Source organism: Corvus kubaryi, unplaced genomic scaffold (genome assembly GCF_017639235.1).
Source record: "Corvus kubaryi isolate FWS band 111438036 unplaced genomic scaffold, C.kubaryi_AGA036_p1.0 37394, whole genome shotgun sequence".
Taxonomy (NCBI): domain Eukaryota; kingdom Metazoa; phylum Chordata; class Aves; order Passeriformes; family Corvidae; genus Corvus; species Corvus kubaryi.
The window spans coordinates 5,126,051-5,139,320 of record NW_024581133.1 but is presented as its reverse complement, the minus strand read 5'-3'; the positions used below and the strand labels follow the sequence as shown (position 1 = coordinate 5,139,320).

Genomic DNA, 13,270 nt, shown 5'->3' with positions numbered 1-13,270 from the left:
TCCTTCCCTGCTTACCCTCTAATGACACATCTTTTGGCATCCTCCTTCAGAACATCCACAGTGAGAGCTTAAGCTTTTTAGAAGAGAAGAAAAAGAAGAAGAAAGAGGATGAAGCTGCTGCAGTCTCTACAGTCATGGTAAGACTGACTCACTCCATTAGAACATGGGCTGTATTTGCAGGATCGTACCTCGAGGCTTCTGGTACCTGGTGGCTTCTTACAGATCACCAGACAATTTGCCATTTGGGCCTTTAAGTGAAAATCGAATTTAATCTACTGTAACTTCAGAGAAAAGTCTAAAAAAGCACAAACAAACAAAATGCAACAAAAAAAAAACATAACAAAAGGGCCATCTTCACTAAATGCATCTTAAAATCTCATGGACATGAAACAAAGGTCAATCTGGATAGTCTGCCTTGTCTGGTATTTTTGCCATTCGGGGTAAGCTATGAAATTACAGATATGGGCTAATTTATTGGAACCGATATTGCATCCTCTTTAAGTGTTTCTTAATTTTATCAGTACATTTAAAGATGAAAGAAGGAATGGATTCCACTCAAGTAAGGCAGTTGAAAACAACTGGATTATTTGTTTGGGAGCAAGTGAACAGGCTGGCAGGTTCCTGGTCCTTGATGTCCTTTGTCTGTGCTCCCAGGCAGCATTTCCTCCGTCTCTTCAGCTGTCCCAGACATTCCTGTGATGTTAAGGGTTTAAAAGCCACAGGCATGATCTGCTTAGCTCTTCCCTGAGTGTATGGGAATGGGCTGAAATGCTGCATGTCCTTTACCCCTCTGTCACCATGGGGAACGAGCACCAGTGGTGGTGAATAAGCAGGACAACAATGTGGTGAAATGTCAGGGTGCTCCTTGCCTGGATGGCCTGTGCTTGTGATGCCTTGGGAGAGCTGGAGCAGAGGAGCTGCTGACAGGGATATCAGGGCTGTGGGCTGCGGGCAGAGCACAAAACAATGCACAGCAGAGCCTCACTGCAGAACCATCCTGGGAGTCAGTTTAAAACTAGTGACAGAGCTCGCAAGGCTTGCTGGGGCAGCACTGGTACAGAGCAAAGCTGCTGAAGACTCTTCTCTAAACTGGGAATGTTATGGTCTTCATGTCAGGCTACAGTGCCATTGTTCCCTCCCAAATCTGACCCATCTCACTCCTCTCTGCATTTCAGGCCAAGGTGCTTCGGGAGACCAAGCCAATCCCAAACCTGATTTTTGCAATTGAGCAGTATGAGAAGTTCCTTATCCACCTCTCCAAGAAGTCAAAGGTAATGTAAAGCAGAGATCTTATGTAATTAGGAAGGTGTAAGGACCTTTCAGCCCTTGCCCATGCTCCTGGCCCAACACTGCTGAATTGTTGCCACACTGATGCCAGCCCATGTCCACATCAGTCCTGCCTGTGACCTGTGGCTTCTGGTGGAGCAGGAACATGCACACCTCGTACCACCTTTCCTCACTCTCTCCCAGTCTGTGTCGTGAAATGTGCCACAACAAGGTCCTACATGAACGTGAGAGTAACTGGCAATCACTTGGCTTTTAGGAAGATGTAAATGGGCCCCTGCACTGCATGGGGGCAGGTGCTTTTTCACCCACTTCGTGCTTCAATGCTGCGTTATTACTGTGAGGGACTCTGTCCCAGTGCTGTGCAAAGGACTAGACAGGGTAGAACACTAAGCTAAGATGCTCATGGCTTCATGTTTCCCCTGCCTGTTTCCCCCTTGGTTGCTGCAGGTGAACCTGATGCAGTACATGAAGTTAAGCACCTCCCGGGATTTCCGCATCAACGCGTCCGTGCTGGACAGTGCCCTGCAGGAGCGCAACTCGGAGGATGCTGAGAACGAGCCACACAATGACCAGGTCAGAATTCATTTAGCTGCTTTTACTGATAGGCATCCTCCTCTTTAGAAGCCAGCTGTATCTGTGAGTTGTGCAGGAATGTGTGAAGTTAGGACAGCTTGTCTTCCCTGGGTTAGCTCTCACTTTAATACTAAGCTGATAGGAAGGAGTGAACAGTTTCTCTCAGAACACCCCCTACACCCCAACCCTCTGCCTTGAGTGGCCTTTATTTTCATGTACCAGCTCTGTGTCCCTAGTCTTGAGGAAGTGAAACTGTTCTTAGGCCTTGTTCTTTGCCTCAGAAAGCAGAGAGGTCTATCAGCATTACACATGAGGATCTACTGCCTGGCCAGGATCAGACCTTTGCAGAATGATGCAAAGTGGTTTTGTATGCAGGTTTTTGTAGATAAAGACCTGGCAGGGCAAATTCTGCAAGGCATCATTCTCAGAGCCATCTCTGCTAGGTAGTGCTGGTGATGGCAGTGCCACCTGTGCTGGCTAAGAAAAATAAACAGTTTACTCTGCTGATTGTCCAGGTTTTTATTGGTGCTTCTGTCCATATTTTCCTGAGTGTTTCAACAAGCCAAAACCCAGGACAGAGTCCCTGTTCTGTGCCACTGGTAGCCTGTGGTCTAAGCATGAATTGGGAAGGTGGGTGGTCCATGGGGAAAGTCTCAGTGGCTGACAGGAGTTCCATTTCAGGTCCTTATGTTAGGGAGGAAAAAAAAGCTAAATCCTGTTCTGTACACCTGGCTTCTTGCTCTAGGTAAACACTCCTTAGACTACTCACACAAAAACAATCACACTCTGATGCTGCTCTCTCCCTCCCCTCTCCAGAGCAGCACAGCGGAGCAGACAGATGAGAACCAGGAACCCAAAAAGAAGAGACAGAGGAAAAAATAAACGGGGGTTGCTGCTGCTGCCTCCTCTCACAGTGTCTGTTCCATGGTGGACTCGCCTTGCTCGCAGGCTGCAGATCCAGAGATGATGGTTTATTGCTTCTCTTGCCAAATACTTATGACTTCTTCTCTTGAGTCCACGGGACTGACTCTGGCCCCCGTCTCAGGTTTCACAGCTGGCTGCTGCCATCAGAAGTGCCTCTGCTATTCAAAGGTGCTGCTACAAGATCTTCCCCAGGAACATCCCTCCTTACAGCAAAAAGGGAAGGGAGTGACTGGGATCAGTCCCTGCCAAAAGATCTGCTTCTGAAAGGACAATGAGGCTTTGGCACGCCGTCTGGACAATTGTCCTGGCACTCTGGTGTCGTCACTGCTTCTCCAGCGAACCTTTGGTTATTTCAATTATCTGATATATATCCAGTGCTTCCCCTGGAAGACAAGGGGACAGTCAGTTCCCTGCAGGACACTCAGACTGTGCAACGTAAGAGAGCGATGCTTCGGATTTGCTTTAGTTCAGAGCATGTAGCACAGAAAGCCCTAAATTTATTCAAACTTCTGTTTTGGGTGGTGGTGACAATGAAGGAACCAGCACCAGTAGGAAGCTGGGGATGTGTGCTGTTCTGACTTGGAGCTGAAGCTGCTGTGTGCAGCTCCTGAGCAGCGAGAGGCCACAGCTTCCTCTGCCCAGGCTGGTTTGACACGTTTTTGCTGTTACGTTTTGCTGATCCTGATTGCGATGCACTTGTTTAATTTGCCTTGTTCTTGGTGAAAAGTGCCCTTTTTGCCTACAGAGCACAAATCCTGTTTCTGAAAGCACCCTTTGCCTGTAAGACTCTTAATAAAGGGTACTTAAGGGTGGAGCATCTGGTGTGTGCAGTGACTGAGAGAACAAATCTGAGGGCAGGTTCTTCCCTTATCTGGGAAAGAGCTGCTGCACAGTGAGGAGGAGCTGCTTTCCCAGCCACAAGTTAAATGTTTGCTTGCAACAATTAGAAGGTTACATTGAGTGCAGACAGGGATGACTTGAGGCCCTGGGGCTGCTGAGAAAGCACCCAGCAACACCACTGCAGTTCTCTGAAAAGAGCTGTGGTGGGCTAAGGGAGAGTGGGGAAGGAGGGAAAGGAATGAAGGATGGAAATATTTGGGTCTGCAGGGCAAAATAGCCAAGGTTGTTGAGGTGCCTCTTTTCAGAGGAGAAATTAAATTTGGGCTGTGTTAAAAGTGCACAGGAGGGCTCCTCTGAGGAGCACAAAGCAAACATAGCATGGGAGAACAGAGCCAGGCCTGGCTCATCACTGTCACAAATATTTGGAAGCAGCAGCACAAACTGCACGAGGCCTGAGGAAAGAGGGGCAGGCTCCAGCACGGTGGTTGCCCCGCAGGTCAGATGAGAGGTCAGGAACCAAGGGGCTTATGAGGTGCCTGAGCTGAACAGAGGAGCCCTGAGGGAATGACTACTTAGGCCAAGTGCTCTGCTTGTGCAGAGATGATTACAGGGGGCAGCTTGCACAGACACCGCTCACCTTGAGGGATGCCGTACTTCTCCATCCCCGTGGGATTCGATGGCGTCACACAGTTCATGGTCACCTCTTTCCTTAAGCACTGGTCAATGTCCACCGCACTGAAGAAAGCCACTGACTGTGGCAGATCCTGCAGGCCCAGTTTGTAGGCAAACATGCACCTGGAGAATGAGAAAGCAGGTGGGATGGTGCTGGACAATCACCCTTGGCCTGGTCACACTCAGTTCTGACCAGGCAGTTTCACCAAACACTGGCCAGCCACCCCTCACAAGGTACTCTGCACCCACATCACTCAGCAGGTGGGGGACAAGATGTTTTCTAAGTCCTGGGTAGCAAGAGAGTCAAGTATTGCTAAAGTGGGCATGGGAGGAACAGTAACGGTGCCTCCTTGGAAGTAATGGAGCCTCCTGGGGAGAAGGGAAGAATCCAGGCCCTCACTGCTGGCTAATCCTCTCTGGCAGGCAGAGCAGATGCGGGATTTTCCCAGCAGGAAGCCCTGTGCTCGCAGGAGCCGGCACAAAGGCAGGAACGTCAGGGTGCCTGTCCCCGCTGCGGCTGCAGAAAGGCTGTTTGCAGCATCCCTGCCTCCCCACGGGACAAACAGCTCACCTTGGCCAGCTCCCGTGTAACCAAATACCCCACGGTGCTGGGAGGGGGATTTGGCAAAGCTGCCTGTGCCACAGCTGGATCAACAGGAGCCCTTTGAGGTCAGGAGCTTTCTAGGCTGAGCTTAGTTTTGCATGGGGCAGGGAAGCAGCAGGAACACCCCAAGCACACTGTGGGAGGGGCGACAGTGCTGGTGCTCACAACAGAGATGAGCCGTGCCCCTTGCTGTCCCCTGAAGGCAGCAGGGGACTAGGGATGGGACAGGTTCAGGCTCCCAGCTCCTCAACCAAGCCCAAAGGCTGCTGCCATGTGACAGCTGCAGACCTGAAAGGAGCAGGAGGCGATTCATTCCAGCAGAGCCAATGAATGGCCCCATCACTGCAGGAGCCAGAAACTGATGATATCCCCCTCTTGCCAGTATATTATCCCTGGAAATCAAAGCCGAGGTCCATTTATAGCCACCTGAGTCACACATGAAGGAACTGCAGCCTCCAGTGCTGCTAACTTGCCCTGAGCAGAAGAAAACTGCTCTGTACCAGCTTGCTGTAGGCAAAGCCAACTCCAGCCCCTGGGGCTTGCCTGTCCCTCTCCAGAGTCACTGCTGCCCCTCCCCAGGAGACACCAGAGCCATCACATCTCACCTTGTGAGGAGGTTGGTGATCTGCAGGGCCAGGGCTGCCCGGTAGCGATCCTGGTGCTGCACCAGGTACCGCACCTCGTCGTGGATGCTGATGCAGAAGCGCCCGTTGATGTCAAACTCCTCAAAGAGCCACTTCATGGCAACGAGCATGAGGTGCAGGTAGTCAACAGCCGAGCTCTGCACCACCCAGTTCACTCTGCTGGTCACAAACTGGTGAAAGGAGACACAGATGGACAGTAAGAGAGCGCTGCAGTCAAGGGCACGGTACCCTTACAGGACAGCTCCTGGGAGAAATCTCTTCAACTCAGGGTGCTTGAGTTTTCTTGATGGCATGGAGATAAAGGCACAGTGCGTTCCCTGAATGGCTGCAAGAGCCTAGTGGGTCTCCAGCAATCTAAGAGGGGCTGAACATCAGGTACCCATTTTGGAGAAGAGGAGCAAAGCCAAAATCTCAGCAGCCCAGAGCTACATCCTTACCTCCCCCTTGACCATGGCAGGCTCCAGGGCCCTGCTGATGTGACAGCCCAGCACTGGGGTCTGTGGGGAGGGGGATAAGGCAATGCTTTCCAGCTTGTTGAACATCTCAGACTCGGTGCCTCCAACCCACACTCGTTGCTCCACCACATTCCACTTCCCCTTCCGGGACCTGTGGGGCAGAGGGGAGGTTTACTCAGAGTGTGGGAGTGGGCTGCAGGTCCCCATTTGAGATCCTCAAACACTCCCTCCTGGTTTGGGGCAGCAGGATGAGACCCTGCTAATTGTTCACTGGGAGAGTGGGTGAGGCTGAGAGCCCCCAGATCAAACCTCCCTGGCCCAGCAGGAAGGGTGGACCAAGACTATCCAGCCCCATCTGCCTTCTCTGCCCACTGCCCATCGGTCTGCAGCCCTCTCCACTTCACATCCCAACGCCACAAAGCTGTGCAGGGTCAGCCAATCTCACCTCTTCACGGCTTCTCTCTGGAGCCGCTGGACATCCTGGGCCGACACCGATCCATCCTCCGCCCTGTCCACAGCCAGGTCCAGCTTCGCCACCAGCCACTCCCCCTCCTCGGAGAGATGAAACCTGGAGGGGAGAGCGAGTAACCCATCTCCCGTGGGACACTGCCAGCAGCCGGGTCCCCGCTGTCCCCGGGCAGCACCCACCTGCGGATGCCCTTGGTGACGGCGTACATCTGCTGCGCCTTCTCGCGCGCCTGCTGCTGCGTGAGCCGGTGGTTGAACTGCATCAGCAGCCGCTCGGCAAAGGGCTGCCCCGCCCCGTAGATGCGCCCGTAGTTGAAGACCTTGGCGTGCTCCCGGCTGATGCCCACGGTGGCGGCCGTTTTGCTGTGCAGGTCCGTGGCGTTGCTCTTCTTGCCCTGCAGAGTCATCCAGCCGAAGGCCGTGCAGCCTGCGGGAGCGGAGCAGAGGGTGGGCACCACGCGGGATCAGGATTGGGATCGGGGGGATCACCGCCCTGGCCAGTAAAGCCACTCCCCCGCGGCGCAGCCCCGGCTCACCGTGCATGCCAGCGAACTGCGCCTCGCCGAGCACGGCGGCGATCCAGAGCTCCTGGGAATCCACGTCTGCTCCCACCAGGGAGTAGCCGGGTGGCACCTGGACCATGGCTTTCAGCTCACTGCCCACCCGGTCGGCCTGCAGGACACGATGCCAAGCTCAGCACATCCCTCTCCTCCTCCATGGCACAGGAGCAGCCTTCCTCCCACAGCCACAGTGTGCTGGCACAGCACTCCCCGTGCTCCTAAGTTTTGTTCTCAGTGTCAAAAACCGGGTTTAACCCATGGTGGAGCATCACCCACTTGGTTACTCCAGCACAGAAGAAGGGGAGCTTGAGAAAGGACAGAAACTGGTACTTTCTTTCCCTTTCACCACATCCTTAAGCTCCAGAGCTTCTGCCAACTCCTTCCCCTCTCCCACAGCAAAGCACATCAACAAGAGCACCCCAGCACTGGCTCTGCCACCACAAATCCCAGCATCCATATCCAACTCCTATTCCAACCCAAGCAGCTCCCATCAGTCCAAAACACAGAGGGAGCCCCAAAACACCCCTGGCAAGGATCCAAGCGTGGCCATACCCGGGCGTTGCTGGCCGTCAGCCAGGTGGGCTCCACTGCTCGGCGGGTGACAGTGCCTGCGGTCACCACCTGCGGCAGGATGGCTCCGTAACTGTCCTCCTCGTTATAGTCAGGATGCCTGCGACAGAGGCGAGGATGAGCATCATCCTGCAAGAGCCCTCCTGGCGCGGGGTAAAGGGAGCAACAGTCCAGATTTGGATCATTCTGCCCCATACCTGGTCACCACACGAGGCAGCTCCCCCTTCTTCAGCCACACCACCATCTGGGAACTGGGAGGACACAAGGCAGGTGAGATGCTGAGCTCCCCTGTGCATCCACACAAACTCCCCTGTCTCAACACAGCCTCCACCTGCAGGGGTGTCACCATGGAAGCAGCTGCTCACCTGATCCGCTTGTGAGCGTTCCTCCAAAACGAGATCATTTTGTTAATCTCGAGGGCTCTTGTCCCGTGGGTGCGGCCCACAGCAGCCCGCAGGGTGCCATCCTCCATCTGGGGCAGGAAATCCTTGGCAAAAGGGCTTCCCACGTTGTTATCATTCCCATCCTTTAGCAGCAGAAGAGGTGTCAGGGCTCAGCAAGCCACCACACCACATCAGCAAAGCTCTGTGCATTCTCCTGTCCCAGCTACAGGGATGGACTTCCCCCACCCAACCCCACGGGATGAGATCACGTGGGTCCCAGCAGCACTGTGGGGACAGGAAGAGCCCCAGGAGCCCCAGCTTGCCTTGTGAGGCAGCTTGAAGAACCAGCACCCAGGGATGTTGACATCGTTGTAGGGACCATTGCCATGGTGGAATGAGGGCTGGCTCCTCATCTCTGCCTGCTTGCTCAGCTCTTCCATCTCCTCCTGCGACCAGCAAAGTGAGACAATGCCAGGAACATTTTCAGGCATGGCAGGAGGGGGAAATCAAGGAAAGAGAGACCAATCCACCACCCCATTCCACAGGAAACCCCTCCTTACCAGCACCAGGCTCTGGCCTGCTTTGCTCATTTTCTCCTCTGGATCCACCTCAATCTGGCTCAGCTCTTCCATCTGCAGCAGAGAGGGACCGTGGGGGAAACCAGATCAAACACCAATCCTCCCTTATTAAAGGGAATTTCTTACTTGGAGCTGCACATAGGGCTGGTTACTGCATGCACTCAGGAAGAAGCACAGCCCCACCCCTCCCTCCCACCAGGGAACCCTCCATCCCTTCCTTCACCTTCTGCCACATTGTGCTGCTGTCCATCACCAGCTCGTCCTCTACAGCAGACTCCAGCCCTGGGGGCTGCTCCTTGCCCTTCTCCAGGCAGTGCTGCCTGTACAGGTTCTCGATCACCCTGGCAGAGGAGAGGGGAGGGCTGATGCACCCACAACAGGGCCCAAGGCTCTGGGGCAGCTCCTGGGCACAGTGCCAGGGCTCCGGGGAGCTCCCACAGATATCCCCATGGAGCAGCTCCCAGCGCAGCACCCCATTACATCCCCTCACCTGTGTGGGCAGGAGGGGCCATCAGTCTCTAGAGGGGCTGCTGGCAAATTGTCCTGCCGTCCTGGCACCAGGTATCCCCAGCCATGTTTTTCCGAGTAATGGAGGGGGAAGCCGTCCCAGGCCAGGCGCATCAGCTTCGGGGTCACCCTCATCTGCAGGCTGATGAGGCTGGGGCCAGGCACCCACCCCTCCTCCTCCAGGCGTGGGCACAGCTTGCGGTACCAGCTGGGGAGCAGCAGGGATGGGTCAGAGAGCACAGGGCAAGCCCTGGGGACACCCAGGGTCCCCAACTCACCCTGGGTGGCCTGGCAGGTGCTGGAGTCTCTTGGGTTGCAGTGCAACTGTCTCCTTCAGGCGCTCCAGACAGAGCTGGCTCGCAGGGACTTTCAGCTCCTCATCCTCACTGGGGGGACCAGGGTCTGGTGGGGCAAGAAGGACTGTCTGGCAAAGGGTCCTCTGTGCCACCCTTCTGGGGACAGGGACATCAAACCAGTCCCCCACCACATGCAGCTGCATGGGACACAGGCCAGCAATGATTTACCCCGCAGCACCAACAAACCTTGTCCCTTTGTCTGGGCACTCCTGGGGAGGCAGCCCTGGAGCATCCCTCCTCCCCAGGGATCACCTATGCTCACCCTCCTGCCACTCCTGCGCTGACTGTTCTGCATCCATTGCTGCCAGGGAGACCTGGCTGTTCCCATCCTGGCCTTTCTTCTTCTTCTTCCCTGGATTCTTCTTTTGCTTAAACTCCTGTGTGTCCCACTCAAGATCCCACAGCCAAGGGTCATCCTTGTACCTGATGATACACTGTTGTCACACCACAGCTTTGCTTCTGTCCCTCACACCCACCCACAGCCCCCCATGGACCACCTGGTGCCTGAGCTCCTTCCAGCAGGACCTGCAGCCCCAGCCCACGGTACCTGTGCTCGTGCAGCAGCTGGCAGGCATCGTTGGCCAGGTTCATCAGGGACTTCTTCATCTCCTTCTGCAGATCCTCGTAAATACCCTGAGCATCATTCAGGTACCTCTTCCAATTCCCATTGACCGGCAGGTAGGACACTCCCATCTCCAGCATCCCTGCAAATGTCACAGGGTGGGGGCACCTGGGCCCCAAAGCAGCAAGGAATTAGATATCTGCCAGAGAGGATTTGCCCTGGAAGCACCAGACTACAACAGATACAAACGTGTCTTCATCTAGAGTTTCCCAGCCTCACACAATCCTCGATGCTCTTCCTCTAAACTGTAATGATCTCTGTATCTTCTGCCTGCCCTGTGCAACAACCCCAAAACTGTAGAGCTCCAGGCTGCCTCAGGAAGCCTGCTCACCTTGCCCAGCCACTGTGCTGCTGTTTATTCCTGCTCACCTACACAGGAGGGGTCTGAAGTCCCTCCTGAAAAGAGGTTCAGGACACCCTAAGGACAAGAGGAGCCACATCTCATGCCCAGAGGGACTGTGACCCTCCCCACTGCCCACCAAGCCCACAGCCCCCTGGCCAATGCCAGCCAGAACTTGGCAGCTCTCACCTCTCCATGAACAGTGGCAGCTGCTCTTGAAACACCTCATGGGTAGCCTGGACATCACGGGCACAGTATGACATCAGGTCCTGAGGACAGCAGCAGGTGAGAGCAGGCAAAGCAGCCACCCCTCTGCCAGCACAGGGCAAGGCATCGGGGCTGCAGGAGCCCAGAGCAGGTCACAGCCCCATGCACACACAAAGCTGCAAGAGAGGGCAGCAAAATAGAAACTACCCCAGCAACTACTACCACCCTGCTCCCCTCTCCAGCTCCTGCTGCCTGTCAGGATGGTGGAATGGCACCTGGAAGTGACTCCTGACATCAGCCATGGTGCCCTTCACAAAGGTCTCCCGTGCCTCCTTCTCCAGCGGCTCCCCCCCGACGTAGAGTGCGTGCACATCGGCCAGGTTGTTGATGCTGCTGACGTGCACCCAGTCCCACGAGGTGATCTGTGGACAGCAGGGGGGTCAGGCAGTGTGGGAGGAGGACCAGCTGCAGCCAAGATCAGGAGGAGCAGAGCATGCTGCTGCTCCAGTTTAAACCAAGGCCACCTTATCTGAAATGTGCTGCGAGAGCTTCACTCTGCTGCTCCAACAGCTCCCACTCTGCCAGTACAGGAGCAAACAGCCCCATCACAGGAGCACACGGTCCCCTGCCACCCACACTGCTGCCAGCAGCTCAGCTCCCTCACTCACCGCTGGCCCCTCTGTCTTGCTGCGTGTTTTCTTCATGTGCTCCTTGACCTGCTGCAGCCCCTTCCTCTTGCCGTGCTTGGCAGCCATCCAGAGGCTGCGCTGGAAGCCTGTCAGCCCCGAGATGGCCATGTGCATGCTCATGGTGTCCAGGAAACGCATCTTGGAGCCCTGGGACACAACACAGTGGGAGAAAAGTGAGGGTTTGGGATATGCTGGAGGAGCTGCAATTCCTCTGTTCAAGCTGCTTTTGCTAAGGGAAACTTTGCCTCCCACACTCCCCTTTTGAGAGCCAAAAGCATGCCCAGTGCAGGCTGTCAGCTGCTCAAAGGCTCCTGCCACCTCCCCAGCTGTCACCCTGCAGCCTCCAGCAGCCTTACAGGATGCAAGAACCTTTTCCTCTAAAGGGATCCAACCTCAGCCTGCTCTGCAGGACAAGGTGAACACAAACCTGGGGTACCTGTGCAGAACAGCATCTATCAAAATAACCCTCAAGAGCCAATGCAAATGATTATCTGGGTAAGGAATTGCAGCTGCCAGTACAAAGCAAAGGCTCAATGGATTACCTGGATAAAGTACTGCTCCTTGATGAACGCCCGGTCGAAGGCCACATTGTGTCCCACCACCACTCTCTCCATCCAGTCCTGTTTGCTGGCACAGCTGGCACCTGCTGGGCTCTCCAGGGGAATGAGGTCAGCCAGGGTGAGGTGGCTGGACCAGGAGTAACGCTGCTCCAGCAGTCGCCTGCTGCACCACGAGTACCTGCGGGGGACATGTGGCACCAGCAGCTGTCACAAACAAAGCACCTGCAGTGCCATGGGCCGCTGAGCAGGACCCCACCTGTGGGAGGGAGCTGACCCACCCTGGGGAGCGCTGCACTTGCCAAGCAGTACACACATTCCAGAGCCACGCTTTGGGGCTGCGTTGTGTCTTTCCTGCAAGCCAGCAGTGGATTGCAGGAAGATGCTCTGCTCAGGAGCATCCCCATCCTTCTCAAAACTGCCTCCTCCCCACCCATGCTGTGACCCCAGCATCGCTGCTGGCACGGCATCTCACCAGGCGTGCGGCGAGACCGCCACGGCCAGCGTCGGGCACTGGCCATCAGCCACGCACACCTCCACATCCAACACCAGCGCCCGCTCTTCGGGGAAGTCGACAGCCTCCTCTCGCCCATCGGGGCCGTAGCGGGTCCAGCCCAGCTTCCACGCCCACTGCTCGGGCAGCGGGGGCAGCTCGCAGCGCAGCAGCTCGTTGGCCGCCTCCAGGTAGGGCAAGCTCTGCTTCTGCGCCAGGAGGCGAAAGTGCTCGTCGATGTTGTCCCCGTACATGCGGGGCAGCCGCAGGTCCACGTCGGGCAGCGTGGAGGTCTCCTTGCCCCACAGCTCGTGGCGCTGCAGGTGCTCCACGCTCCGCCGGACCTCCTCCGCCGAGTAGCGCACCCGGGCGCCCCGGAAGATCTGCTCGTGGAGGGTCCTGGACAGCATCTGGATGTTGAGGGGGTTCATGCGCCGCTGGCCCGCGGCCGGCTCCTGGCTCGGCTCCTGCGGCAGCGGGCTGCTGGCCGAGGAGCTGGAGTGGCATCGCCGGGGCTGGGGGCTGCAGCCCCTCAGCGAGCGCACCCAGGGCACGCGTCTCATCGCCACCCCTGCTCCGGGACGTGCCCCGGCACGGGCCGCTGGAGCTGCGGGCGGAGAAAAGGCGAGGGGTGAGCTCAGCACTGGCCACCACCCCCGCCATGCACGCAGGGTCCCGTACAGTCCCGCACCCCTCTGTACAGCCGTGCCCCCCATAAACCCGTGTCCCCATACTGACGTTTCCCCCACACAGCGGTGCCCCCAAACAGATGGGTTTCCCCCATACCGGTGTTTTCCCCCATAAAGCCGTGCCCCCCATACAGCCGTGCCCCCCTACAGATGTTATCCCCCATACAGATGCTATCCCCCGTGCAGATGTTTTCCCCCGTACAGATGTTATCCCCATACAGATGTTTTCCCCCGTGCAGATGTTTTCCCCCA

The 13,270-nt window shown here is 56.1% G+C and overlaps 2 protein-coding genes across 3 annotated transcripts in view; one reads left to right on the top strand and one right to left on the bottom strand.

The window, feature by feature from the left end:
- Positions 1–3,598, top strand: part of FANCI (FA complementation group I) — a 24,405-nt gene extending 20,807 nt beyond the window's left edge. For both annotated transcript variants that reach the window (XM_042039546.1, XM_042039545.1), the window contains exons 34-37: positions 51–137; positions 1,176–1,271; positions 1,735–1,860; positions 2,677–3,598. In XM_042039546.1, the coding sequence (XP_041895480.1) occupies positions 51–137; positions 1,176–1,271; positions 1,735–1,860; positions 2,677–2,742 (375 nt within the window). In that variant the 3' untranslated portion in view covers positions 2,743–3,598. The remainder of the gene's footprint in view (positions 1–50; positions 138–1,175; positions 1,272–1,734; positions 1,861–2,676) is intronic.
- POLG (DNA polymerase gamma, catalytic subunit) overlaps positions 2,365–13,270 on the bottom strand; it is an 11,225-nt gene continuing 319 nt past the window's right edge. Inside the window, exons 2-23 of the mRNA XM_042039547.1 lie at positions 12,312–12,936; positions 11,822–12,017; positions 11,259–11,426; positions 10,866–11,012; positions 10,573–10,652; positions 9,969–10,151; positions 9,684–9,844; positions 9,344–9,467; positions 9,049–9,273; positions 8,782–8,899; positions 8,541–8,612; positions 8,304–8,426; positions 7,963–8,123; positions 7,795–7,848; positions 7,580–7,697; positions 7,004–7,139; positions 6,648–6,894; positions 6,445–6,567; positions 5,982–6,150; positions 5,506–5,714; positions 4,262–4,419; positions 2,365–3,167 (exon numbers count right to left, since the gene is read on the bottom strand). Coding sequence (XP_041895481.1) covers positions 3,106–3,167; positions 4,262–4,419; positions 5,506–5,714; positions 5,982–6,150; positions 6,445–6,567; positions 6,648–6,894; positions 7,004–7,139; positions 7,580–7,697; positions 7,795–7,848; positions 7,963–8,123; positions 8,304–8,426; positions 8,541–8,612; positions 8,782–8,899; positions 9,049–9,273; positions 9,344–9,467; positions 9,684–9,844; positions 9,969–10,151; positions 10,573–10,652; positions 10,866–11,012; positions 11,259–11,426; positions 11,822–12,017; positions 12,312–12,892 — 3,615 coding nt within the window. The 5' untranslated portion in view covers positions 12,893–12,936 and the 3' untranslated portion in view covers positions 2,365–3,105. The remainder of the gene's footprint in view (positions 3,168–4,261; positions 4,420–5,505; positions 5,715–5,981; positions 6,151–6,444; positions 6,568–6,647; positions 6,895–7,003; positions 7,140–7,579; positions 7,698–7,794; positions 7,849–7,962; positions 8,124–8,303; positions 8,427–8,540; positions 8,613–8,781; positions 8,900–9,048; positions 9,274–9,343; positions 9,468–9,683; positions 9,845–9,968; positions 10,152–10,572; positions 10,653–10,865; positions 11,013–11,258; positions 11,427–11,821; positions 12,018–12,311; positions 12,937–13,270) is intronic.